Here is a 27,782-nt window from a genome sequence, read left to right as displayed (position 1 = left end):
TGGTGGCATGAAGAGCCAGGGCAATTGTATCGTCGGGGGTGGATACGTTTTAACGATACGCAAATTGTCCAGATTCCAGCCTGGTAGGAAGCATGGAGCAAATGTAGTCCCTCACCAACTGCTCAAAGCAATTGGCAATTATGGTGGACATTTTGAGGCTTTTGGGTGTTAAAGGCAAACAAGAAAGAAACTCAACAAATATACTGAGAGCACCTTTCTAGTTTTTGGTTAGGGTTTAATAAGTGAGGGCTCTGCTCCGTCACAAATGTGCTCATATTCCTGGGCAACCTAGATCTGTCACAGTTTCCAAAGTTAGACTTTGAGTTCATTGTCATTGCAAACTTGGCCAACGTGTTCCTAACTTTGTCAGAGACTGCCAAACAAAGCATCAATACTTCTTCACTTGAAAGTCCTGACACAGCCCCGTTCAGATATACAAGATTTGCAGGCAATTTGTCGGCATATTTGATTTTGGTGTCATGTGTGAACGTGCTCAGAATTTTGAGCGGTGGCCATCTTGTTTCGGCATTCATGCCTGTTTGGGACCTTCAACATTGCAGGCAAAGTCTTAGCGAATGCAAGGTTGAACACCGTGCCGGCAGCATCATGATGTGTGACTTATGTTCAATATATATATATATATATATATATATATATATATATATATATATATATATATATATTACATTGATGGAGGGGTGTTCAACAGTTGAACACTCCTTTGTTCATGTAAAAACTTCTACAATTGTACAAGTAGCCTATGCTGCAGGGAGAGAGAGGGAGAGAGAGAGAGATGGTAATAGGTAGAGCGACAGAGACCGTGGGTAAAGCGAGCATGCTTTAAAAGTGAGAGAGAGACCGTACCACCTGAACTTAATGCATTAATTAAGTGGCCGTTTAAAAAAAAGAACGAGTACCAACTGTAATGCTAAGAAAATGTAACGGTGTCCATATCTGAACATAGCTGTGTAGGATAAACTGTCATAACATTTTCTTTCTTTTTTTTACAAATGAATTAGGTATACAATTAGTAAGGTAACGGAGGTTAAAACCACACTATGATCTCACATCTGAACAATGGGATTTAGGTTCAAAATCTGCAAGATTTCCCTTTAAGTCTCCAAAACCTCTTATAGTGTCACCACCTGGCAGGAACACATTGTGCACCATTGAGATGTCTCCCAGCAATGTAGCAGCTGCACATTAGAATGTGATAATCCCACTGTTTACCTTCTCTTTGGCTGCTGCTTGCACACAAAATATGCAAGCCAATGAAACCATGAACATTACATTTACATACACACACATCTTATTTTGTTATTAGCTTATCTTGTGACATCTTTATTATTGATTATCAATTCAGTTTGAGAAGATAATCATTCATTTATTTTGAAAAATTACTTGGAGTTCTGGGGGACAGATTCTGGTATGGTGCCATTACTGTTCATTTGACCGGTGTGCACATCATACACAACTTAACTACCCTCTCAATGCAGTTATCCTATCAGTGTATGCCCCTTCTAGTACACAATCCCTCACACAATCACCCAAACAATTCTCAACGCTCAAGTTCACTTCCCAAAATCACATGCCACGTCATCCACCTCTGTTCTCCTGCCTGGATGCAAGTGCAGTCCAACAAGGCTGGTTGAACATATGAATGCTTGTCTTTGTTCCATATTAAACAAAGAATATTTAAAAAATCCATACTAAAAGGAACATTGACTGCTTTATAATATACAAATTAAACATTTTTTTACATTATTTTGTACTCTATTATCTCATTTTACCATTATGGTTGCTTTAGTTGTGTAGATTAGTCAGATACTAATAACACATAAAAACAATCAACACATTAATCTACTATAAAAAATATTGTTAGATGCATGCTCGTGTCAATCATGCATTAGCGCAAAATAATTGTGATATTGTTGACCAAGAAAGTATGTTTTTTTGTGGGTCCTCCCTGTCATTGAAGTACCAGATCAAAGACGCTACTTTGCACATTGTATGAGTGAGCAAAAGAGAAAGCCAAGGAGGGAGGGAGGGAAAGCGAGAGGGAAGGAAAGCGCGAGAGAGAAAGAGAGAGAGAGAGAGAGAGAGAGAGAGAGAGAGAGAGAGAGAGAGAGAGAGAGAGAGAGAGAGAGAGAAAGATATAGTCCATGAGCCAGAGCCCCAAAATTGAGCCATGATTATCAAATGGGTGGGCAAATCCAGGTTAGATTTTTTGACTAGCTGTACATCTCTAGTTTACAGTTTGGCATGATAACCATTGCAGACTAGCAGCTTAGTGGTAGTTATCGTGTGTTGAATATGTGGACCCTTATATTTGTCACATGTAAATTGTATGAACAACTTTTGAACCTTATTTTGTGTAGAGACCTATGAACCCACTTTCCTGCATAACTCAAGTATGGGGAATTGATTGGGATGGTTATTTTACTTCTTCAAAACTTCCATATATGCTTAATGGCCTTTTAATGCAAGATTTCGCACACAAATATAATAATTTTAAATAAGGCTAGTAAATATCCCATTTTGAAAGTCTGTGCTGAGAACCAACATGTTCCTAATGGCTATAGAAAACTGCTCACCATTCTAAGCTTTAATTTGAGTGGTAACATGTGGTTGTAACTCTATAGAGATACAGTCAGAAACACTATTTTGTTAATGTGATAACATGAGCCAGGGCCCTAAAATTGAGCCATGGTTATAAAATGGGTGGGCAAAGCTAGGTGTGATTTTTTTGCCAGACCCAAGGGGTCGGCCTACATGAGGCTTTGTCCCTATTTCGTCCATACATGTGCATAAAAGAGGGTTCAAGTTTCGTCCCCCATAGTGATGGAGCTCACTTTAAAAAAAATTGATTTTTTGAAGTGCATAATCCTATTTATAGGTTATTAATGTCATCATGTGTCTCGCTAGCCAATCACAGTCAGCCAATTTCGTCCCCCTTTCGTCCATACATGGGCATAAAAGGAAAAGGAATTTATTCTGGGTCTGGTAGAACCAGGTCTCCTGGTCTTGTTTTAAACTTGCTGTAAATATCTACTCACAGTTTGGCATGATAACCATTGCAGACTAGTAGCTTAGTGGTAGTTATCATGCATTGAATATGTGGACCCCTATATTATCACACGCAAATATAGCTCAACTTTTGCTATGAGCACACTTTTCTGCACAAGTATGGGGAATTGATTGGAAAACGTTATTTTACATATTCAATACTTCCATATATGCTTAAATGGCTTAGTAATGCAAGATTTTGCACACAAATCGAATAATTAGAAAATAAGTCTTGCAAATATCCCCAATTTGAAAGTATGTGCTGAGAACCAACATGTTCCTAATGTCTATAGAAAAAAGAGGACCTGATTATCACAGAGCAGACTTGACTGACTCGGAAATAGAGGACTGAATTTGCTGTGCCTGGCCCCTGATGTGTCCCAGAACCCCTGAACCTTGAACCCTGAATCCCTGCCATATCCCTCCCTTGGCCTTGTCATACTTGTCATGTCAAGAAATGATACCATTTTCACATTGGCCTATTATAGCGCCACCAGGAGGCCACAATAACCTACCTGACCTGGCGGAGACCTGTGCTCCGAGGAGCACTTTTTCTAGTTTTGTTTTGATTTCAAGTTGTGAAAGTCAGCTACACTCAGAGTGTCTCTAATGTTATATTTATTTGACTCTGAAATAACTTTCTGGGCTGTGCTAAGCCCCCAATCTCTCAAAATTCTAACAAGTTAACAACACCTCTGCACTGTTGTCACTCTGCTATATACCACAGCTTAAATATCTCATACCCTTGTTATTCTGACTTCAAACTAATTTACTTTTGCATTTGTATTATTATTATTATTCATTATTGGTGTGTAAAACATAACAAAAGCAAACCCAGATACAACATGGTTGCATAAGCCTCCTTTATACTCTTAACTGTCTTTCACACTGGCTTGCTCTGTTTGTGCCATCTGGCTGAACACATTTGAGCAGAGTCTGTATTATAACAGTTAATCAGAGCTATGGAGGATAGCGATATTGATTATTGTAATACTGTTTTTAAAAATAATAAAATGTTTAATAAAAATAATAATACATGTTATTTATAATGCACTTTACATTTGAAACAAATCTCAAAGTGCTACAAAGGGATTAATATTTGTATAAAACATGACAACGCTACACAAGAATTTAAAAACATTAAAATGACGTGAGGGCATTTAAGCCTAAATGTTTGTTGCTGGTGTCAGGCTATACACTAGAAACACCACTGTCATGGGATATCAGCGTAGTCTCTTTCCAGTCAGTTACTTCAGGTGGGTTATTGTCTCTGTAGTTCAATCATAACAAATTATAACTCATTACTGTAACAACAAAAGAGGGGATTCTTCATAAACTCATTATGATGGGACATTGCAGTCCAAGTCCAATTTGTAAAGACAGGAAGTAAATTTTCTGTAGGTAAATATGTCAAGTCATTTCAATCAAGCTACAGGTTTGTCTTTTGAAGAATACAGAGCAACATTTCATTAACCACTTTCACCCTGCTGTCCCTATTTTGGGCATATAGGCAAAAACGTTCAAAAGATTTACATTTCCCCCCAAAAGACTGTCAAAAATGACAGACATAAAAAATACATTGAATTAAAAGAATGCAGACACTACCATTGCGATATGATGCGTTGTGACTTGTGAGTTTGCAGATCGTTTTGAAATAGGGCTTAAACATGGGTTTTACTGTGTAGGAATTGCAGCAGGATAATTCAGCTAGTACTGTACTTTAAGTCCAAATAAACAATGCTATAAAAAGAATTGTTGAGGCCTTCAGAGCTTATGAAAAGAGGAGGGGTACACACACTATACAGTGTGTGGGCTTATAGCTGGCAGCAGTAAACAACTTGCAAAGCAATTTTGCCTCCCAGTTCTGATCGATTTGACAGCAGAGGAGTGCCCCCCCAAACACAAACACACACACACACACACACACACACACACACACACACACACACACACACACACACACACACACACACACACACACACACACACACACACACACTCACACACACACACACACACACACACACACACACACACACACACACACACACACACACACACACACACACACACACACACACACTTTGCACAATAAAATGCATTGCAGAACAAACAATAAATGATTGACTGGCGTTATCATGGGCCACTTGTTTCTAGAGCTATGTGTCCCAGACAATGAGTTTTTGTTTGTTTGTGTGTGTGTACCTGCGTGCTTGTGCGCGTGTGTGGCCGCATGCTTAAAACTAAATAAGTTAAGACTCAAGTTAAAGTGCCACTATGTAACTTTTTTTAATTAATACATTTACATTTTGCCCAATTACAATTGGGGTGGTTGTATTTGGTCTCCCTGCTCTTCTATTGACACATTTAGATCGTGTCAAAGGTCATGTCTCACCTAGACACAGGGGGCCCTATTTTGCTTATCTTAATTCCAGGTCTGAGACTGTAATTAAGTAATAACGCCACCATCTTATGCGTAATCACTATTTTAACACTTTAGACTGAAGACTTGTCAGCATATTTAGTGCCTGGGGAGTGTTTATATGTTAATTAAGGGACCCATGCGGTATCTAAGACGTCTCTGGACCACGTCTTAAGTGCAAAAAAATGTATTTGGTTGTAGGACACCGGCAGTTTAACTAAGCCATACTCGGCCAATTCTCAAGCGATTGTTATAATTCAAAGTTCTCTATAATCGGTGAAGTGTCTATGCTAATTTGGTGTATACATTTATGATTTTATTAGCCCTCTATCAAACACTATAGGGCGAAAAGCAAGTGTCGGGCAGCGGCGGGCGCACAGAGCGCATACATGCATATGATAGGCAGCCAGAGCCCTATTCACTCTGTATCAATCCATCCAATCCAAACTGGAAGACTCATGTTTCATTTAAAATTTAGGTGGCATTTCAAAACTTATTCCTACAGTACATTAATCCTACAGTATGAAATAAAATGAAAGTTAGTTTACTGCTGTCTTGTCGGTAAGTGTGTCATGAAACAAAAAAAACTCTCTCTCTCTCTCTCTCTCTCTCTCTCTCTCTCTCTCTCTCTCTCTCTCTCTCTAAACACGCATGCACTTTTACTTTCGCTTCCGCCTATGCTGCCGGAAAACGCGTCGCAGCATTTCATGCTTACTGCTGTTGCTGCTCCGACGCCTGAATTTCTCCACAGGGTTCGAAGGATCTATCAATCCATGATCGATCGATTGATCCATCCATCCATCTATCCATCCACCCATGTATCCATCCATCCATCCATTCATCCATCCATCCGCCCATGTATCCATCCATCCATCCATCCACCCATCTATCCATCTATGACTAATCACACTAAACCAAGACCAGTAATTCATCTTTCATTTCCATTAACAAATATTCAAACATAACAAACAGTTGTAAAGTACCTTACGGAGTGGTGAACATTTATTTTTAGATTTCTCCTTTGGATCCGGAGCTAAGGTCATTGGGTTCAGCATATATTGATCTTCACTGTGCTTACATAGTGTGCATCCAACCCCCACCCACACATGTACTGTACAGAAGACCCCAACAGCACAGGATGAGCTACACTGCAAGGTGGTTAAGTATAGCCATAATATCTGCTAATAGACAGCTGATGTCAATTATAATGTACTGTATGTCTGCTTTATGCGTGTGTGCTTTCGTCGCTGACGGGCAGAAACCTTGTACAGTATCTCCATACTTCAACTTTTTATGTTTTTTCATAAATGAATACCCTTAGTCATACTACAGTGTTACACAAAAGCAGCAAAAATAGCTCACAAGCTCAATACATGCTCACAACACGTCACACTGCGACACGTTGTGAGCATTTAGATCTGCTATTTTTGAAGAAGAAATGAATACAAAAACTACACTGGATCCATTGGAACAGGTTAATTTTTTCCATTAATAACAGTCTTGGACATACAAGGTTCCGACCGACAGCAACGATATAGAATGAAAAATAATAGACTTTATTTATAAAAACAACTGCTCATGTATTCTCCCTTCCTGCCCAGGTAAATGTTCTCATCATATTACACACAGGACAATTAAGTCTCATGTTCTATAGCCTAAAAAACATCACTGAGGCACATTCAACTAATTTTGTTTCCATGTCTCTCCAGTTTGCTAACATCACACGTTAATACCATATTTTCCTGAAACAAGAGCATTGCGTCACTGTCGGAGCAGAAATCTTATGTTGTTGTTTTTTTCATAAATGAATGCCCTATTTATAATTCATTGACAGTGTCTCACACAAAAGTAGCAAAAATAGCTGATCTAGAAGCTCACAACACATCGCGATACAACACGGTGTGAGCTTGTAGATCTTCTATTATTTGCTCAATTTGAAAAAGAAAATACTTTTTTGACATTTTTTTTAAATTGCCACACATAATGACATGCCCAAAATAGGGACACCAGGTTGAAGTGGTTAAGTCAGTCTGTTGGTTTTATAAATATTCAACCAATGAAAAGTATTAACGAGAACTTGTGACTAAATAACTACATTGGATCCATTGGAACACAGGTTGTCAGTTTCTTGAAAAGTACGTCCAAGCTGTTTTTGGACGTACAAGGTTTCCACTCGACAGCAACGATATTCACATAGCCTAAACCACTGGTTCCCAAACAGTGGGTCGTGACCCATATTTGGGTCGCGGATACATTTTTATGGGTCGCGAGTAAATATCCCCTTTTTTGTGTCTTCCATTTTCAAAAAATATATATTATTTCAAAAGATTTTAAAAAGCTTACAAAAATTCCAACATATTTCTAAAGTATTTTACAAATAAAATTTAATAAATCTAATAATTTCCATCCATAAAAAAATTTAAACAAATTAGAAGTAGTGAAAATAGCAGATCTACAAGCTTGTAGTTCTTCTATTTTGGGTCCCGGGCAAACGTCTAATTTCTCTTTTGGGTCTTGAGCTAAAAGGTTTAGGAACCAGTGGTCTAAACAGGGGCACCTTCAACAAATGTTTCCCAATGCCTCTTCACTTTGCTAACGTCACAGTTAATAAAACCTTTTCCTGAAACAAGAGAATATGCTTGATTTGATAGGTTTGCAGCAGGAATTGCATATAATGTAATATTCTCATACCATTTTGTTGACATACTCACTGCTAAATGTGCTTTTCATGTTCCCCACGTACCTTGTGACTTAATTAAAAATGATAGAAGCGACCTACTGCTTACACCACAGATCAGCCTGGGACTGATGCACTGTCAAATCCTGAGCATTAATTTCACTCTGAGAGTATACAAATGGAGCCAAGTTGGTTCCATTTGTATACTCTCAGAGTTACATTAACACTGAGGACTTTACTGTGTATGAGAAAGCAATCTACTTCTCTCAAATAAGAAACACTGCATAACAAAAACTGGATTTATCATCATACATAATAACTAGCTTTGTCCCTGTAGAGAAGTGGATTATGCTATCATACCTATATCAATACATAACATATTGCTATATTTGAATTGTGGAGGATTTTTTAAATGTGTGTTCTTATTCACACTGCTGGTTTGAACAATATATGACTTTTATGAAGATGTTTTTTTTATTTTCTTAAGGTACGTTCACAGTTACACCAAGCACTATAACTATAAAGATATAGTTTTAAAAATTGTTCTAACTCAAGTGAATGGCAAGGTCCACACCACAACTATAACTAAGACAATGGTGAATGATATAGTTATACCCTTTATTCAGGGAGCTGTAAACAGGGCTCTATTTTAAAGAAGAAGAAGAAGAAGAAGAAGAAGAAGAAGAAGAAGAAGAAGAAGAAGAAGAAGAAGGGGGCGGAGGAAGCAAGTCTACCAATACAGTTCCAATCTTCTACCTTTGCTTGGCTCCACTATGTTCTGTGTGATCTTCAACATTGCATACATGCAGGTGTTGTGATAATGGGAATGGGATTCTAGTATGACATTCTCTCACACTGCCAGTCAGTCAGTGATGGAAGAAGTACTCCACTTTTTTACTTTAATAAAAGTAGTAATGCCACAATGTAGAAATACTCTGTTAAAGGGATACTAGGTAACTTCGCAGATCTGTGTTTGTACACACACACACTCCCCCCTCCCCTCTCTGACAGGTATCAAAGTGATTGCTGTCTTTGATGCATTCATTGATTAGAGAGAGCACTAACGAGGTTGTCATTTTTATGGCCCTATCAATCAACTCAGTGCACAACCCTTTTGAAGTTCAAAGGGATCAATTAAGAGCTCCGGCCGAGCCCCCCCTCTCCCCCCACAGACTTTTCAGAAAAATACTAAATAAATATATATATATATTTCATTTAGGCTCAAAGTTACCTAGTCTCCCTTTAAAAGTAATTGTATAGTAAGTATAGTAAAAGTAGGCTACCTAAAAAATGTACTTAAAGGGATATTTCACTTTCACAAAATAATTGGTCATTTTATCGTCTACTCAGGCTTTTGGGAGTACCCCGGACAATTTTGAAGTTGCTTGATTCAGTATTTAGATATTTGATATTCATTTTATCAGACACGCCCCACAAACCCATTGTAACTTCAAACTCCATTTTAACTAATCGGAAACACCGTCCTTGGTTCTGGTGACTGATATTGTCCTTTTTTTCGTTTATTTTTGAAATTTTTGGGGGAAAATGAAAAAAACTAAACAAAAAAAATTAAAAAAGTAATAGAAAAAACACAATTCCCTCACGTATTTGGAGGGCAGGATGAGTCACCAGAACCAAGGACAGGTGTTTTTGATGAATCTAACATCTTAAAAATCACACCCAGTGTGAAGTGGGCGGTGTGGTCATCACAGTGGTCATCACAGTGATGGAAGCTCACTTTTAAAAAAAAGTGTTTTTTTTTAAGTGCATAGTCCTATTTATAAGTTATTAATGTCATCATGTGTCTCGCTAGCCAATCACAGTGCTGAATAGAGTCAGCCAATAGAGTCAGCCAATCACAGTACAGCTAGGGGTGTACTAATGCTAGGGGTGTACTAATTATGAGCCAATCACAGTACAGCGAAGGGTGTACTAATGAGGTGTCCCAACCCCACTTATAGGGGCGGCTACACCGGCCAAAAATTGAGTTTGAAGTTATAATGGGTTTGTATAGGAAGGGGGCGTGTCTGATCAAATAAAAATCAAATGTCTAAATACTGAATCAAGCAACTTAAAAACTGTCTGGGGGCTCACAAAAGCCTGAGTAGACGATAAAATGACCCAAATTTCTTTTGAAAGTGAAATATCCCTTTAAGTATAATACTTGAGTAAATGTACTTAGTTACTGTCCACCATTGCTGCCAGTGCACACTACTATAAACGAGAGCCTTTCCATATAAATCGTTTTTCAGCTCCAAAGTGATTCAGCCTTGACGTCAGAAAATACAGATAGGCGTGTCCCTCCCACTGTGCTTTTTATGTCTGGCTGTGTGACAATTCAATGCAGTGGCTCAGGAGGTAGAGCTGCTGGCTATAGGAACCCGAAAGTCTCCCGGTTCAATCCCCTGCTCCTCCTGGCTGCATGTCAAAGTGTCCTTGAGCAAGACACCAACTGCTCCCGATGAGCAAGTTGATGCCTTGTACGATTACCTCTGCCATCTGTGTTTGAATGTGTGTACGAATGGGTTAATGTTTTTATGTTTGAGTCACAATTTCTGCTACTACACTGACACACTATATTGATCTATGGAAGAGACTGGTGAATCCAAAGTGGGAAGTGCTGGTCATAGTAAGACAAATTCCAAACATAAAGAAAAAGATCTTCTACTCAGGATTATCATCCATAGGATACAGTCAACACACAGTGACACTGCTTAAAACATTTGAACAATGGACTGGCTTTGTTAAACGATAAATTCAAATCATCAGGTTCATCACTCATTAGCACTCACTCGCTCACTCCAGAGTGTGAAGTCAGTTTACTCTAATATTGATCTTTGACTGACTGCTTTGTCACACTGCATTAATGTGGCTTACACAAATATTGAGGCATTGCCCAAAAGGTCCAGCAGTGGACTCAATGACTTAAAAGAAGGAGGCTTACCTCTGTCCACTGTCCTTGGGTCTGCACCATGAGGATGACACAGGGGTCCGACTTATTCAGCGTGTCTCTGTCCAGAAGGGCTTTGCAAGAGACACGTAGTTCCACTTTGGAGACACAGGTAGCTGGACCGGCGAGGCCGGACGCTGGGGAGGTGGCCTCCTGGATGTCATTCATTCTAGCCCAGGATAACAGGAGCTGCCAACCAGATAACCGATAAGAGGCGATGCAGTTGATGACTCACGGGGATGGGCAATGTGTCGGAGGGTTGGAAAATCACAGTCAAGTAAGCCACTCTCACAGTAGATTGGATCTTTCCAGATGTCACAAAAAAAGAGAGTATATGGGGAACAAACCCACACAGTTATAACTGCCTGTCAAAGCTCTCCCTTTGAGGAGATAATCATCTCATCTTGGTAAAAATGACTGACAGTTACAGGAAAGATGGTGTGGTTGTAAGTTGACACCTGATTAGATCACTGGAAAGATAAAAATAAATAAAAAAGACATTTAATGTTAGTCAGGATTTGTGGCCACCCTTACATGTTGTCCAGTCCAATGTGAAAAAGAGCAAAGCCCTAGTTGGCCATCCCACCCATGACCCAAAAATGCATTATAAAACAAAATGGCAGATGCCAGAGGATTAGCACCAAGCCATTTCCTTGCTATTATCAAAGTTATCTATACACATTTTGTCTACCTCAACAACCAATTTCCCATTTAAAATAGTGGGTGTGGTTAATGGAATTATGAATGAAACACAAGGTGTTATTAGAGTAGTTTTCCTTTTACCCTGTGGCCATCACTAAAAGTAAAGGCAAAAAATCATCCTCTATTTATTTATTTATAATGTATTTATTTCTGTAGCACACAGTAGCAGGACCGTATGCTGATGAAAACAGCTATTGTAACATGATGTAATGGTTGATTATGTTGAGGCACAGCCTGTAGTGATGTTGTTGACAGCATGCAATATCCTCACCGCGCTTTCAGAACCAAGGCGCTGTCCATGGCTCTGAAAGTGCGGTGAGGATATTGCAGAATTAGAATCAGAATCAGCTTTATTGTCACATTACAGGTTTACAGAAGTAAAGAAGTGGGTGAAATTCGTTTTCGTGCATAGTTCCCATCGTATGGAAATAACAATATGATGGGAACTATGCACGAAAACGAATTTCTCCCACTTTGTTTTACTTCTGTAAACCTGTGATGTGACAATTAAGCTGATTCTGATTCTGATTCTGCAATATCCTCACCGCGCTTTCAGAACCAAGGACAGCGCCTTTGACTAGAGACTCTAGGGTCTCGCACGTGTAGCCTATTAGATAGATAGCCTACCCTACTTTAAACTTAACTGATTTAAGTCATTTTTTAAATATGCTAATCGATGTAGCACAAGTAGATTATGTCGCACAATCAGTACCAAATATTAAGCAAAAACTTCTGCTATAAACAATTAAAGCAACACGTCTTGGTTGCTATTTCTAGGCTCTATCGGAGAGAATCACATCAGAAAAGTCATGGAGACTGAGAGTCAAAGGTTTTTCTGCGAATTGAATGAATGTTACAGTATATTTGTACTTGCGTTTAAGGACTAAATTAGTCTCAAAATGAACCATCGCGTCGAAATAAAAACTACATTTTATGAATCGCGCGTCACTGTTGCTCACTTCTGATCTATAGCCTGCGATTGGCCATTTCGGAAAGAAGCATACAAGCGCACACAATTCCTTGAGTTATTATCTAAAAGTCTAACCCCAAATGTGCAAAACTCAGATCAAAAAGAGATAAATCAGAGCTTCTTCCTACCTGGCGTGGATCTTTAGACTGACACACTGGTGTTAATCCTCTCCCTCAGTCACTCAGAGTCAGCACACTGCGTGGTTATTCGGAAATTGGCGGTGGAAAGTGTTTGGGGAGGGAAAGGGAGGTGGGCTATGGCTTGAAGAGACATGGGGGGTGGATGATACAGAAGGTTATGTAGGCCAGACTGGCCAGTGGTTCTCAACCTGTGGGTCCCCACATGATTTTTTGGGGGTCCCCAGATCAGATGACAGTGAAGTGACACTTTAAGGATCTTTATAAGACCTTTTCAATACCAAAAAAAAAGAAAGAAAGAAAAAGAAAAAGACCATTACTGCATCTTAAGTAATAAACAAACTAACTGGTCAAACATTGGCCAAATTGTCAAATAGCATAAGAAAGAGGCAAAAATAAATGAAAATAGCCGATCTACAAGCTCACAATGCCTGGCGTTGTGAGGCATTGTGAGCTTGTAGATCGGCTATTTTCACTATATCTGTGGAACCGAGTCAAACAAAATGTCATGTCTCAACTCCTACATTCCAAGTGCTTGTCAGGGTCGGGGGTCCCCAGTTCATAGATGATTAATTTGGGGGGTCACGGCATGGTGGAAAGTGGTTGTGGAAAGAAAGGGAGGTGGGCTGGGCTTGAAGAGACAGGGCTGGATGATACAGAAGGTTACGTATAAAAACTCCACACTAAAGGCCAGTGGTTCTCAAACCTTTTCGTATCAAGGACTCCCAAATGGCCGCGGACACACATCTGAAAAAGATTTGTGCCAGGGACCCCAAGAAGATTTGTGTAAAAAAACAATATCAAAATTATTCAAAATCTTCCAAACATTTTCGATATTTTTCAAATATTTTCAAAAATAGCAGATATACGAAGTGATGCACTGTGAGCTTGTAGATCTGTTATTTTTGAATAGCCAACATATAAATGTGATGTGACGCTATGTTAACAGCTTTTGCGAACCAATGCTATATAGGCTACACTTTATGGGTCCTGAATTTCACCTATAAAAATGATACCAGGAGCCCACATAACTCCATCAATGGATTTAGGACAAAATTATTTCCTAGGCTATATGTACTGCATAAAGAATCTTGACATGCCAACAGATATGTAGGTCTTTGGAGGGTAGGCTATGCCTATGTCAATGGGTTTAGTATAACAATATAAAATGCTACAAATTTTCAATTAGCCTGGTGGCTCTCCTTAGTGACCAAGCTTCACTTATACTGCAAAGAAACACACTGAAGTGGTTTGGTACAAGCTGTTTTGTTTGAACTGGTATGGAAAAGATGGGCAAGAGTGGGCTAGCCTATAAAACCTAAAAAGTAAAGTATTATAGGCTTAGCCTTCGTGTGCGTGTCCTTAAATATCTGCACTCAAGTTTTAACACACATTTGCCTTTTTTATCCTGGCTCTAGAAAGGTTTTAGTGGCCAACTCCTTTCCACAAACAAAACAAAATGTCAACATATGTTTCTAAATACTCCACTACATGCAGTGCAGCACCTGCATAATTTGTATCGGGTTGCAGTAGCCTAATATGTTGACTATTAAAACAATTGTCAACAGATTTCTTATGCAACATCACTGTAACAACAAATGGAGCGCTGAAAAATATTAAAGGAGCACTTAACCCAATTTCAACCGTATTTTCATAATTGTCCTCACTAATGCTCCTTATTACATGGCCCATTTCTATCTACTCAGTCTGCATCTCAGAGGTGGGCTTTGGACAGTTCATAAAACTGCCTACCAATGACATCATCAGTAGTAGTTTCCAAGCTAATGGAATCTACAGCCTTTCTCTTCCTGGAAAGTTAGCATGCTAAAATAGAATTGCCATTGTTCTCGCATTGTTTGAAATTAGCCCTGATTATGTCACTGGGAGACCAGCTCAGAGGCCTTGTGGTTGCAGTGTCGACCCTGAGATTGGGAGGTCGGGGTTAAATCCCCAGCCGAGTCACACCAAAGACTATAATAATGGTACCCAATGTCTCCCTGCTTGGCACTCAGCATCAAGAGTTGGATTGGGGGTAAGTCCCTGCACATTACTAGCATCATATCCAGGGGGAATACAGTACATCATGGCCGGGGGATCAATCCGCCTCACGCCACAGTAACAGGAGACAGGCTCCTGACCTATGGGCTACGTGCCTCATGGTTCCCGAGGCTACTAACTACTTTATGTCGTTTGGCAGGTTTCTAAGTGGTCCACAGCCAACCTCTGAGTCACAGAGCAAGTAGATGGAAATGGTGTCATCTTCTCATGAGCAATAGAGAGGACCAGGTTGGAAATTGGGTGAAAGTGTTCCTTTAAATGACTATTGGCTCTACCCGTTATATTATACCTCTATGGCTCTACCCCTCATTTCAGCTACAGTACCTACTGTATGATAGGGTTATGGGTTCGGGTTGATGACACTGTCCTCTGTACGCCAGAACCTTTCCAGTTCCCGGTTGTCATGAATCTGTTACCGTTTGAAAAGATGCCATTTACATGAGAACATTGAAAGAGAAAGAAGTTGCCCAATGATAAACTTTGAGAAATTGAGAATTTATACTAGGCTGAGATGAGACTGTACTTGTGTAATCAGACTGTAATTGCCATTTGTCTTCTTCTTTTTAAAGAAAACAACTACTGTATAATGCCAATCCAAGGACAAACAAAAGCAGCTCACAGCCAAACAAGTGGAAGCAAAATAGACAGACCTTATGTGAGAGCATCAAAACATAACCTACGTATGTGTGGGAGCTGGTGGGTCTCTCTCTCTCTCTCTCTCTCTCTCTCTCTCTCTCTCTCTCTCTCTCTCTCTCTCTCTCTCTCTCTCTCTCTCTCTCTCTCTCTCTCTCTCTCTCTCTCTCTCTCTCTCTCTCTCTCTCTCTCTCTCTCTCTCTCACACACACACACACACACACACACACACACACACACACACACACACACACACACACACACACACACACACACACACACACACACACACACACACTCTCTCTTCTATACATAGACATAACACAGACACTCATATGCAAAACCATGAATCAATTAAAGGAATATGACTAAATATCTAAATTGCAGCTCACCTAGACATTTTCAACCAGTAGATCGAGACCAATGTGTGTTACATAACATTATGTAACATACACAAGTAACATGTTTTTGTTTCTGCATTTTTACTTTACACCCACAAAGGTTTCACAAATGCCTTTCTAGACATTGTATAAGATTTATAGCTTCAATGGAACATTAGGAGTAGAAGTATGAGGTTTCTGCAAAGCACATAACAGGAAGGCTGTAACAAAAGGCAAAAAACTAATAAATGAGTCAATAACAGAATGTTTATCCACCAACAACTTTCTGTCTCCATCTGTGGTCAATATCAAATTTTATATGAAAACAAAACAGTAAGCTATGATTGTATCTTATTCCTGAGGCTGCAACAATTTTGAATACAGAAATGACTGATGCATTTTCTTCAAAATAGAAGAAACATAACACCATCAGACCCACACAGCAATAGGGCTCTGATGCTGGTTTCAAGAGGATGTGTGACTTAATTCTTATAGGAGCTGTTTCAGAATGAAAGTCAAGAAGCTTTCTAGTATTTTCTTTATTTTTATTATATTTTTTTATACCTATCACATCCCACGGGGGAACTTCCGTTTCACTTCAGCTTCACCCAGCTGAGTGCTGCCCACAGAGGAGCACCGAGAGGGGAGAAGTTCAGGGTTAAGTGTCTTGCTCAGGGACACTTCAACACATTACTGAGAGCTGGAATCATACCTGGGACCTCCGGAGTCCTTACCAGTTACAGTAGCTATGGCCATTATTATTTTTACATTAGGCACAATTTGATGGTGCCTAATGCCCCTGGTAGGAGCCAATGTAGAGAGGCAGGTTAGTCATTGAGCTAAGAAAGATGTTTATAACAACATGATGAGGAGCTATCATATGAGTCATGCTGAGGAAGGCCGTTGGCCGAAGCGTCCGTGAGTGATCTGCTGCTGGGGCTACTCAATAAATAAGATATCCTAAAAGGACCAAGTGAGCGCTGGTGATCTTTTTTAAGCTACTGTTTCTGCCAGAACCGTGCAAACGTGAAATGTCAACTATTGGATATTAATGTTGTTTTATGCTTATCCAAATATTCGGTGGTAAACGGTGCATCTAAATAGCACCTTTATCCAAAGCGCTTCACATTCACACGCCTGCGGCGGAGAAACCCATGCAAGGTACCAATCTGCTCAGGAGTGGATAGGGGTTCAGCGTCTTGCTCAAGGACACTTCGACACAAACTCAAGGGGAGCTGGGGATCAAACCTGGAACCTTCCGCTTTCCAAACAGTCACTCTACCTCCTGAGCCACTATATCAATGTACATACAGGCGGTAGCTACCGCCTATCAATGTACATACAGGCGGTAGCTACCGCCTGTATGTACATTGATATAGAGTGTAGGCCAACATAGATACATTCTAGTCTCATGAAATGTAAGAGGAAAGAAAAGTAGTAAGTACAGTAAATACTAGTTCATTCAGGTGAGATATAGTGTGTGTGTGTGTGTGTGTGTGTGTGTGTGTGTGTGTGTGTGTGTGTGTGTGTGTGTGTGTGTGTGTGTGTGTGTGTGTGTGTGTGTGTGTGTGAGACACACATCTAATTCTAAGACAAAAGTCAAGATGACCCTTATGACCCTTCTCCCATGGGAATTCAGACAGAGTAGGAATCATCTGCTCTGGGGCATGCACCTGAGCCCTATTATGACAGCCATCTGCTGCACAAGGCCTAAGTCAGCACATCACAGGCCCCTGTGATGTGTTTGCCATCAAACGCAAAATGCTTTTATCAGCCCCAAAAGACTTGGCTTCCACTTGTCTAGCGCACTACTTCTTAATGGATGTACAGTAGCCTAATTGTTCACTTAGAGCATTGCAGGAAAATGAGTCTGATGCTTAATTTATACTCCATCGTACAACGTCATTCACCGAAAATAACAGATCTACAAGCTCACAACACGTCTCTATGCGACACGTTGTGAGCTTGTAGATCAGCTAGTTTGGTTAAGCTTGTACAGTGGATCGGCAATTCCGTCTTACGATGAAGTATAAATCATATCAGGCTTAAGTGTTAGTATGTAGGTGTCAGGGACCGGGGTATTTCATATGTAATTTCCCACCATCAATTCTCTGGAGGAGAGATATATTTGGCTACACTTATTTAAATGTATTTTTTTAGGGGGAAAGTCTCAATACATTATCGATTATAAAGTGTTTTCCACTGGCACATCTCCACTAATGGCAATCAATCAACCATTGTGCTTAGGTTACAGTAGGATTATGTTCTTACTATGGCACAGTGGATAGAAACATGATCTCCCAGGGTTCTCCACTGACGTTGTCGTCACGTGTCTATTTGTGAACTACGAACATGGTGTGGATCAAAGTTATAACAAAATTATTTCAGTGTTGTGATACTCATCAACACCAGTGTCTTGAATCACAATGGTTGCACAAAAACACCTAAAACAAATGGCATTTGTTAAAATGGCGGGAGAGTTCAGCTTCACCCAGCTGACGGCTGCTCACATGGTTATGATGAGGTTATGATGAGCATTGGAGTGGGGTGAGGGGGAGTCTTCTCCTCAGATACACTTCGACACAGCTGGCTAGCTGGTTGGCGAACCTGTGACCTTCTGCTTACCACAAGGACTCTGTATGTATCCACTCAGCTACGGCTGCCGGGACTGTGCAGTTACTCTCTTCATTTATTCAGGGTTCCCACACATTTTTACCAATGATTTTCCAAAACTTCTCCAAAACTTTTCCAGAATATTTAACCAAATTTCCAGGCCTAAATAACAATCATTCAGCGCAATAAAGGAATCTCTTACTCCTATGTGCAATGCCTAAAGACAGGCAGTGTAGCAAAAATAAAGCATAGAATATAGAATGGTATAATTCCATTCCAAATTTCGTACCAAATTTACTACGCAACACTCTGCAGCATGTTGTAAGCTTGTAGATCTGTTCTTTTTTGTCACGTCCGGTATACATTAGGCTGCAATCACGCAGCCCGTTCGCCGATTTTTTTTACATATTGCGTGTTATATACATGTTTTGGAAAACGTTTTTTATAAACAAAATCAATAGCCAAATATTTTTCCAGGATATTCCAGGACCCTTGGTGAATTCCAAACCTTTTCCAGGACTGGAAAAAGTTTTTTATAATTTCAAAATATTTCCAGAAATTTCATGACCGTGGGGACCCTGTTTATTAAAGTAGCCTAGCTGTGTATTCTCTGTATTGATGTATTATGTGTAGTGTACCGTTTGTGACATGCAGTGTTAATTCTTACTGTTTAATTGTCAACATACGGTAGTACAAGACTACTAATTGCCTCTCTAGAATACTTACACTTCATTGATTTCTGCTTGCTGCCTATAAACCACTCAAGACTTCTCAGATCAGACACTGGTCTCCTAATTGTACCTAGAAGACAAATCTAGTGGACTACTTGGGAACAAACTGCTTGATGACCTGAGATATGCTACCACTGCCATCTTTTAAAATACAAAGCTGAACAAAATACCACTTTGCTAAACTTGTTATATTGCATTCAAGCTTCTGAACCATTACAATAAATCCATCCTTCTTTCAAAGTCTTATATGAATGCAGCTGAAATTTGTATCAATAGCACCACCTACTGACAGTAAAATGTAGTGTAACTTTATTTACTGAGGTCTGAAGACCATTTCATGTATTAAGTCAATGGTTCTCAAACTTTTTAATGACAAGGGTCCCCAACTGATATTTGGCTGCAGACACCAATTTCAAAGTGTTTAAACTAATGTTTATGCTATATTTGACCCCTGGGAGTCCCCGGACTCCACTTTCGGAACCACTGCATGTCATGGTGCTTGAAATAGGTCTCTCAATGGCCTAGCCCCTCCATACATTTCTGATCTGCTACATAAACCTCCTACCACTAGGTTACTTAGATCATCCACTCAGAAACTCCTTTCAGTTCCCCCAACAAACCTCATTACGGTGACCGGGCTTTCTCCGTGGCTGCACCTATACTCTGGAATAAGTCCCACCATTGAGATTTTTTAATCCAAACTGAAGACCCACTTTTTCACTCTTGCTTTTAACATAGATTGAGGTCATTTTCTGTTGTTTCTTTGTCCGTGCCTTGTTTTTCTTTGTTTTGTTCCGTTATTGTTATTGTTGCTACTGCACTTTGTCTTTATATGCCTTTTACTCTGCTTTGTAAATAGATTAAGGTCTATTTGTTCTTTGTTTGGAAAGCACTTTGGGTCAACTGCTGTTGTTTTTAAATGTGCTATATAAATAAACTTGACTTGGTCCCAATGATTTAAATACAAATTGCAGTAGGGCTGAACAATACGGTTAAGAATTACATTGTGATTTTTAAAAATGTTTACAATATGTATCGCAACATAAAATAGGAGTAAACTAAACTTCAATAGCTCTGTTTGGAAATAATCAATAGCGATGAGGATTAATAACACTGTGGTTCAATACCTTCGTTGACTCAAACACGACACCTCTATGAACACTTGTGTGCACACAAGACCAGTTACCAAGAAGTCATTAAATAAGTTAACAGATGGAATGTACCGTTTTTCTTCCAGATTACTCAGCAAGTGATATTACTTTGTGAAACTACATGTTCTGATAGTAATCATTGCTAGTTTGATCAGTAACAAGAGTTTCCCAATCTCTTTAGTAAACAGAAACAGGTCGGGATACCAATTTTATCAATCAGGATAGAGAACTCATACAGGATAAACAAGTGATAACAAAGAAATGAGCAAACAAAATCGGAAAAAGAATATAACATTTAAAGGAGGAGTTCACCCAAAAAATTACTTATTTTCTATCAATTGCACACCCTATGAAGCCTTGAATCCATGGATTCTTTTTAGTTTTTGTCGCATTCCTAAGCTAATAATTTGATTCCCGTCTCCTACCGGCTAATGTATCCGGTAGGAGACACAAAATAGATTATTTGTGTCTCCTACCGGAAATACACACGGTCATCAAATTATTGTCTTTGGAATGCCACAAAAACAAAAATAAATCTATGAAATCAAAGCTTCATGGGGTGTGTAATTGATAGAAAATAAGTCATTTTTTGGGTGAACTACTCCTTTAAGCTTTTTTTTTTAGCTGATAAATTGATACTCTCAATGGTTGGTTGAAAAATGAAAATTGCAATTTAGCAATGATTACTATGGGAATGTAGTGCTTTAAAAAAAGAGAAACCTAGTTTGTATTCTATCAAGCGTTTCAGAATAACTTACCCAATTTGCCTGAGCTAAGTCACCATTGAACATTGTGTGTCGACGCCGAAACAAAATATTGTGCAGCCCTATTTTGCAGTTCAATAGTATTTATTGGAGAAATAGTTTAGTTCCACTACGGACAAATGGCAGAATCCTATGAACCAACCATTTTATCTAACATAACTGTGTATAAAACCAATAAATTCAATGCTTTCAAGGAAAACTATAACCATATAAATCCACCAATAGTGACAACGAAAACTATTTAAATAAATCCAGTACTGGGTCAACAAAAACTATAACAATTAAGTCATGACAAAAGTGACCAGAGTGATCGTTTTGTACATTTTATTTTGCAAAGTTCCATAGGATTTGTGTTGTGTACAGTGTGTTGAAGGTTTATTTCTTCTTCTCCACATCCTGATCGGCAGCCTCCTTTGCCCTCTTGGCACGGATGCCAAAGAGACGAGCATTGGCACGGGCCATACGCAGGCTGGCGAAGGCCTTGAACTTCTTCTCATCCTCAGAGATGACGCGGGCCTTCTCCTTCTTGTGTACCTGTAGTAGAGGGGAACAAGGAGTTCACCAATAAGAACAGGCGCATCATGTGGCACAAAATATAAACCAGGCATTTATCAATCATTTTTATCAGTAAGCTGAAATGTAAACACAAAATATGTCGCGTACGCACTGCAACTTATTTTGGATCACTTGGGTTTACATTTTAACGAATGATTTTATTAAGGATAAACCAATTCCACAGCATACCATTAGGCATTTAAACATGAATGACAACTTACATTTTTGATAGGCATAATGATACCCCCGAGCTGAGTGGCCATCTTGAGTTCTTCCTCCTAGAGATGGGAAAATATAAGAAAGTTACATATTAAACAGCATGGCAGATGATTATGAAAGCAGTCGCAATCACTACTTAACATTAGCAGTCATCAGAATAATAGGTTCAATGGTAATCATCAATTAAGTACAGAGATTCCGGAGAATTTGTCATCACTTGACTGCTCTTGAATAACATCACATAAATCTGATACCCACGGGAGATGCTGTCTAATCAAAAGGTACATTGTTTATGTTGATAGTCACAGGGCATTAAAAAAAAATATTTGAAGGCAATATTGAGTCATGATGACACTACCAACTAATTAGTTGCTTTGTCAGCTTAAACATGCGTGGTTTAAAAGGGTAGACATTTGTTTTAAGTTGCACTGCCTGTATAGACAGTTTACAAGAAGGGAATTTATATAGCAATTCATGACGTTTAATGACACCTGGAAAACCTGCACGGTTGAAAGGTGTTTTTTGTGGGGGGCAGGGGAGCACTGGCTCGGGAGCTATCGGAAGGTTCACGATTCGATCCCCAGCTCCTCCTGGCTTTGTGTAAGACCTTGAGCAAGACCACTTAACCCCCAACTAAAACCGATGAGCAGGGTGGTGTCTTGCATGGTTTCCTTCCCCATTGGCGTGTGAATGTGTTATGTGAATGTAATCTACAATAATGTAGGGCTTTGGATAAGGTCCTATATAAATGCACCATTTACCTAATGCACCATTTTGTGACTGATTCGATAGTTTCTTAACATGTATGCATACTGTTGGATACACTGTTCAGCATCATGCAGGCTATATTTCATTAAAATGGTTGTAGCAGAGTACCACCTAATCACGCTCTTTTTTTCCAGAGCCTGCTGTGCTGAGCATCCTGTTCCAGTTTTCCACTATCTGTGGTTTGACAGGCAGTTCTTCTAAACAAATTACCAGTATGCAAAAACTTGCTTTCGAGCATATGTTGGCTAGGTGTGACTATATTATGTCACCAATATGGCAATATGTCTCAATTACACAGCCCTTTATACTAAACTATAAAAAATAAATTGCTCTACACATGAACACTTTACTACAGTAAATATAATGTTAATGCCATCTTATCAGAGTAAGGCCATAGTCTGTTTAAGCACAATGCAGTGATTTACCTGGATTGTCATTCAACAGGCTGACAGTGGTAATGTGGTAGTGTGGATTTAATTCACCTAATCTCCAAGTCCACACAAAACTGATCCCCAAAACAAAAACAAGTGGGAGCTCCTGTTGTCCTAGTAAGCAAACATATTTTAAACAGACACTTACAGAGCTGTCGCCCTTCTTGGGTGCAGCAGCCTTCCTGGGGAACAGGATGAGTTTAGACTTATACTCCTTCAGGCGTTGAGTATTGGCCTGCAGAGACTCTGTAGATCGGTTACGACGGCGGGCGTCAACTGCAATACCAATTGAACGGGCTGTCTTTTTGTTAATGCCAGCTGCCTGCAGGAACAAACAGCACATTGACATTTTAGAAAATAAACCCACAACATAATGGTGTTATATGTCCCACCGTAATTGTGAAAACCAACATTAAAGCAGACTTAATCTTCTAAGAAGCAGGCCTATGAGTTTAACAGTTCTGATTTGTAATTAGAGCAGGCAGTCATCAGAAAATAGGTTCAAGGTATTCATCAAGGAAGTACAGAGATTCCGGAGAATTGTCATCATCTGACTGCTGCAATAGGTCAAACACAACTTCAAAATAAGGACACCAGACTTTTATGCTACAGATAAGTGCTATTCAATGTATGGGAGAGAATGTCCAAGTCACAGAATTCATATATATTTAGTTAAATATACTCAGGAGCCTTTTGAAGCAAAAGAAATGTAAAGACAAGAGCTTACATTTCCAGACAATCAAATACAAAATTTCAATTGAATGTTTCAGTACTTAAAATTAAATATTGTATAATGAGTTTGATAGTTCATTCATACAGCCATTTACATAGATGTGGACTTTAAATCAGAGGCCAAAACTTGGACTTAACTGGGGAGTGGAACAGAACAAGATTCATACTCTTGGACTGGGATGGCCATGAGATAAACAAATAAGAAGTTCCTTTAAGTTAAGTTATTCATGCTTTCAAATCAAATCCATCTATTTATAAAGATATCAAGTTCTCATTACCTTGAGCTCCTCCAGAGTGAAGCCACGACCACCACGAACCTTGGTGTGGTACCGGATGGTGGGACACCTAACCTGTGGCCTCAGGGGTCCGTTTACAGGACGTGGAGCTATGCGACGGGCCTTGGCCTGACGGGCCTTTCGCCTGTGAAACAAGACCTCTCATAATAAGCCCACAACTACTAAGCAATATTTTCTTACAACAGACATACTACTAATACTACCACACCAATAGGACTCAGATTCATTCTGTACCCTGGCATCTTTCCACCCATGTCGAGCGAAATGACCTCATACAGTTAAAGCCAATGTTGGGCAGTAGCATATCTATAAGTAGCAAAGCTACTCCTAGCTTTATATTACATTATGTTGCTTTTTGATGTGTAGTCTCAGCTCACATCAATAATTTTAGATGTGGCTTACAAGAAATAAGCTTCATCTTATTAATCATGAAGCTGGGTAGCTTGAAAAAAAGCTACATCGCTACATATTTAGTGGCACGTCAACATAACAGCACAACAGATGGCTTTTGTCCATCACATCAGAGATAAGTGTCCATCTCTCCATCCATCTGTAGCTTTTACAGTTGTGTACTTTATCCAATCACTCAATGTCGTAACATGTAGTTTAAGAGCTTTTAGTGTGTCCCTTTACTTTTTAGTAAGCGTAACTAGTAGCTTAGCTAGCTAACCATTTGCCCCTCTTTGAATAATTGTGAAAACCAACATTAAAGCAGACTTAATATGCTTCTAAATAGTAGGCCCATCAGCTAAACAGTTCTGAGTTGTAATGAATCATTAGAGCAGACAGTCATCAGAAAATAGGTTCAAGGTATTCATCAAGGAAGTACAGAGATTCCGGAGAATTGTCATCATTTGACTGCTGCGACAAGATAAGGATACCAGACTATTATGCTACAGATATGTGCTATTCAATGTATGGGAGAACGGAACATGTCCCAGTCAGACTTAATCTTAATTTAGTTTAATATGCTTAACACACTCACCGCCAAAGGGGAGAATTCTCCCCTTTTCAGTCAATGGTCTGTACCGCCAAAGGGGAGAATTCTCCCCTTTTAATTATTTTCTTTTATTGTTTTTGAATTCCTAAAAAGTTTCTCTAATTTTTGGGTATAAATGTATAACCCTAACCCTAACGAATTAATAAAAATAAAAATAAAATCCATTCACTTCAATGTTAAAAAATAAACTGATAAATAATTCACATTGTTTCTATAAAAAAAATGATTAAAACCCTGGCAGTGGGTGATTTTAATATGAAAAAACTTTCGCAGTGAATGTGTTAAGTTACCTCAAAAACCCCTCGTCAGGACCAGTGATTCTCAAAGTGGGGTCCAGAGACTCTGGGCTCTTTAATGGGGTTCGAAATTGGCCCTTACTGGTCTGTAACTTTGACAGTGTACAAATGGGTCCATTTGGTTCCATTTGACACTGTCAAGAGTTAAGGGTAACTTTGACAGTATACAAATGGGTCCATTTGGTTCCATTTGACACTGTCAAGAGTTAAAGGAGAATTCCGGACAAATTAAGTGTTATCTTTGATGTCTCGTTACTCACCTACCGATGTGAAAAGTAGCGTTCTTTTTTTTCATATATTCCCCTGTCGTCATTTTTTAAACCCCCTCCGTTGTCATAATGGGAGCGCGTGGCTAAGGGAAATTCGTCTATTATAACCGACGCAAAGTTGTTTTTTTCACTACTAGTATTCATAGTAGTTCTTCCAGAACCTGGCAACTCGTGTTGCCAGAATCTGGAAACAAGCAACCAGTGTTAAATCGTTCGCCATTGACGGCAGCCTCGCAGATAGTTTCAACGCATGTTTGACTATCATGAGACTCTACTATGAATACTAGTAGTGAAAAAAACAACTTTGCGTCGGTTATAATAGACGAATTTCCCTTAGCCACGCGCTCCCATTATGACAACGGAGGGGGTTTAAAAAATGACGACAGGGGAATATATGAAAAAAAAGAACGCTACTTTTCACATCGGTAGGTGAGTAACGAGACATCAAAGATAACACTTAATTTGTCCGGAATTCTCCTTTAAGGGGGAGGTCCTTGACATTTTTACGTTTTAGAGAACCACCAGTCTAGACATTTTCAAACAATCAAATAAAAATTACAAGTCTAAATTTAACATTTCAGTATAATGTAATATTGTGGCTTTCCAAACATCGCACGCTAGCAAGCAGGCCAACAACAGCCCTGTTCCTCACCTGCGGAGCTTCCTGGCGGGCTGGTTGAACCAAGTTCGCACCCTCTTCTGCCAGTCCTTGTGGAAGTGGGGGTTCAGTATCATTCCATTCCGGCTGGGTGCCATGGCTGCTCACTTTCCTGGAAGAGTAAACAGCAGACAAGAAGAAGCATGGGTCACTTCACATCAGAGTTGTCAGATTCTGTGAGAGAAATAAATAACCAGGTCTAGGAAAACAAGGCCAACAGAAGCAACTTAGGCCACATGAGTACTTTAAACCTATGCGCGTCGCTTGTAGATATGCCATTTTCAAAATAATCTTGGGGACAAAATTGGGGGGGGGGGGGGGGTGTAAAAATGATTTAAAAAAACACAAATACAATACACGGGTCCCTGGCACAAAATATTGTCAGTCCGCAGACAAATACATACAATTTGGGGTGGAGGGGGGGGGGGGGTCCTTGACATGAAAATGTTTGAGATCCACTGGTTTACACAACATTTAGATAGCAAGCCAAAATAAGCAACTACTTTCAGAAACAAGTCTAAAAAATGCAACCACCAATATTTACAAGAATCTTTACAGAAAAACAAGCCCAAAGTTTCTTATAATAAGCACACATGGCAACACTGGTCACTTAACATGCCGGCCACTTTGATAGCTAGTAGCTACCTGGACTAGCAACCAATGCTAAGTTACAAACAAGGATACAGAAGGACAAAACTGCCAAAGTTTTGACTTCATTATTAATAGCGCGTGCCAATTACATATTTGCACATTTTAATATACATTAATGTCACACGTTGTTCTGAAACGGCAACGCAAACACCTCGCATGATAATGCTGCGCGAATAGACACCGTCACAATTTCAGGGGAAACGTAGCAACATTAATTCTAAGTTGTCAGCGTTAATAATCACATCATTATAAAGATGACAAAGTACACTTTTGTTACGAGTAAATAAAACTGTGATATACTTTGACAAATTGAAGGATTGGGATAGATTTGTTTGAAAACAGCAGAGATTATTTTGGCATACCGTCTGGGGCGGAAAATGGCCGAACGAAAAAGGAAGTGTCAAAGAAGTGCATTGTGGGATATATGTCAGCCAGCCAATGGTAGGGTAGAATACTCGTTCTCCTTCCTCCAGTGTTGCCATATTTTATGAGAGAAATAAGCAACCAGGAAAACAAGCCCAAAAGAAGCAACCACACCACATGAGCACTTTAAATGGGCACAACATATTTATGAAAATATTTGAGAACCACGGGTTTAAATAATAATGAAACATCTTTTGAAAACAAGCCTAAATAAGCAAGTTCCTATGAAT

At 39.3% G+C, this 27,782-nt stretch overlaps 2 protein-coding genes across 2 annotated transcripts in view; both read right to left on the bottom strand.

Moving 5' to 3' along the window:
* The window catches only part of cpne7 (copine VII), a gene marked incomplete at both ends in the record, with an annotated part of 49,779 nt that extends 38,496 nt beyond the window's left edge, over positions 1 to 11,283 (bottom strand). The window contains one exon of the mRNA XM_080439038.1: positions 11,110 to 11,283. Within this exon, the coding sequence (XP_080295164.1) occupies positions 11,110 to 11,283 (174 nt within the window). The remainder of the gene's footprint in view (positions 1 to 11,109) is intronic.
* Positions 11,284 to 21,563: 10,280 nt separating this feature from the next.
* Positions 21,564 to 27,527, bottom strand: rpl13 (ribosomal protein L13). Its single transcript, XM_080425739.1, has 6 exons — positions 27,492 to 27,527; positions 26,473 to 26,590; positions 24,238 to 24,379; positions 23,376 to 23,549; positions 22,031 to 22,087; positions 21,564 to 21,788 (listed from the first exon to the last, which is right to left on the bottom strand). Exons 2-6 carry the CDS (start codon positions 26,574 to 26,576, stop codon positions 21,630 to 21,632), a joined length of 636 nt encoding a protein of 211 aa, XP_080281865.1. The 5' UTR covers positions 26,577 to 26,590; positions 27,492 to 27,527; the 3' UTR covers positions 21,564 to 21,629.
* Positions 27,528 to 27,782: the final 255 nt, after the last annotated feature.

Source organism: Gymnoscopelus braueri (genome assembly GCF_963280865.1).
Source record: "Gymnoscopelus braueri genome assembly, chromosome: 1".
NCBI lineage: Eukaryota > Metazoa > Chordata > Actinopteri > Myctophiformes > Myctophidae > Gymnoscopelus > Gymnoscopelus braueri.
Note: the sequence above shows the minus strand (reverse complement) of the source record. Positions and strands in the feature narration are given on the sequence as shown.

Excerpts from the sequence above, each read along its gene's own strand:
- rpl13 (XM_080425739.1), bottom strand. The coding sequence starts at position 26,576 with ATGGCACCCAGCCGGAATGGAATGATACTGAACCCCCACTTCCACAAG. Across the intron at positions 23,550-24,237 it reads TCACTCTGGAGGAGCTCAAG|GCAGCTGGCATTAACAAAAA; the intron begins GTAATGAGAACT and ends TTGTTCCTGCAG. Across the intron at positions 21,789-22,030 it reads TCATTATGCCTATCAAAAAT|GTACACAAGAAGGAGAAGGC; the intron begins GTAAGTTGTCAT and ends CCTCTACTACAG.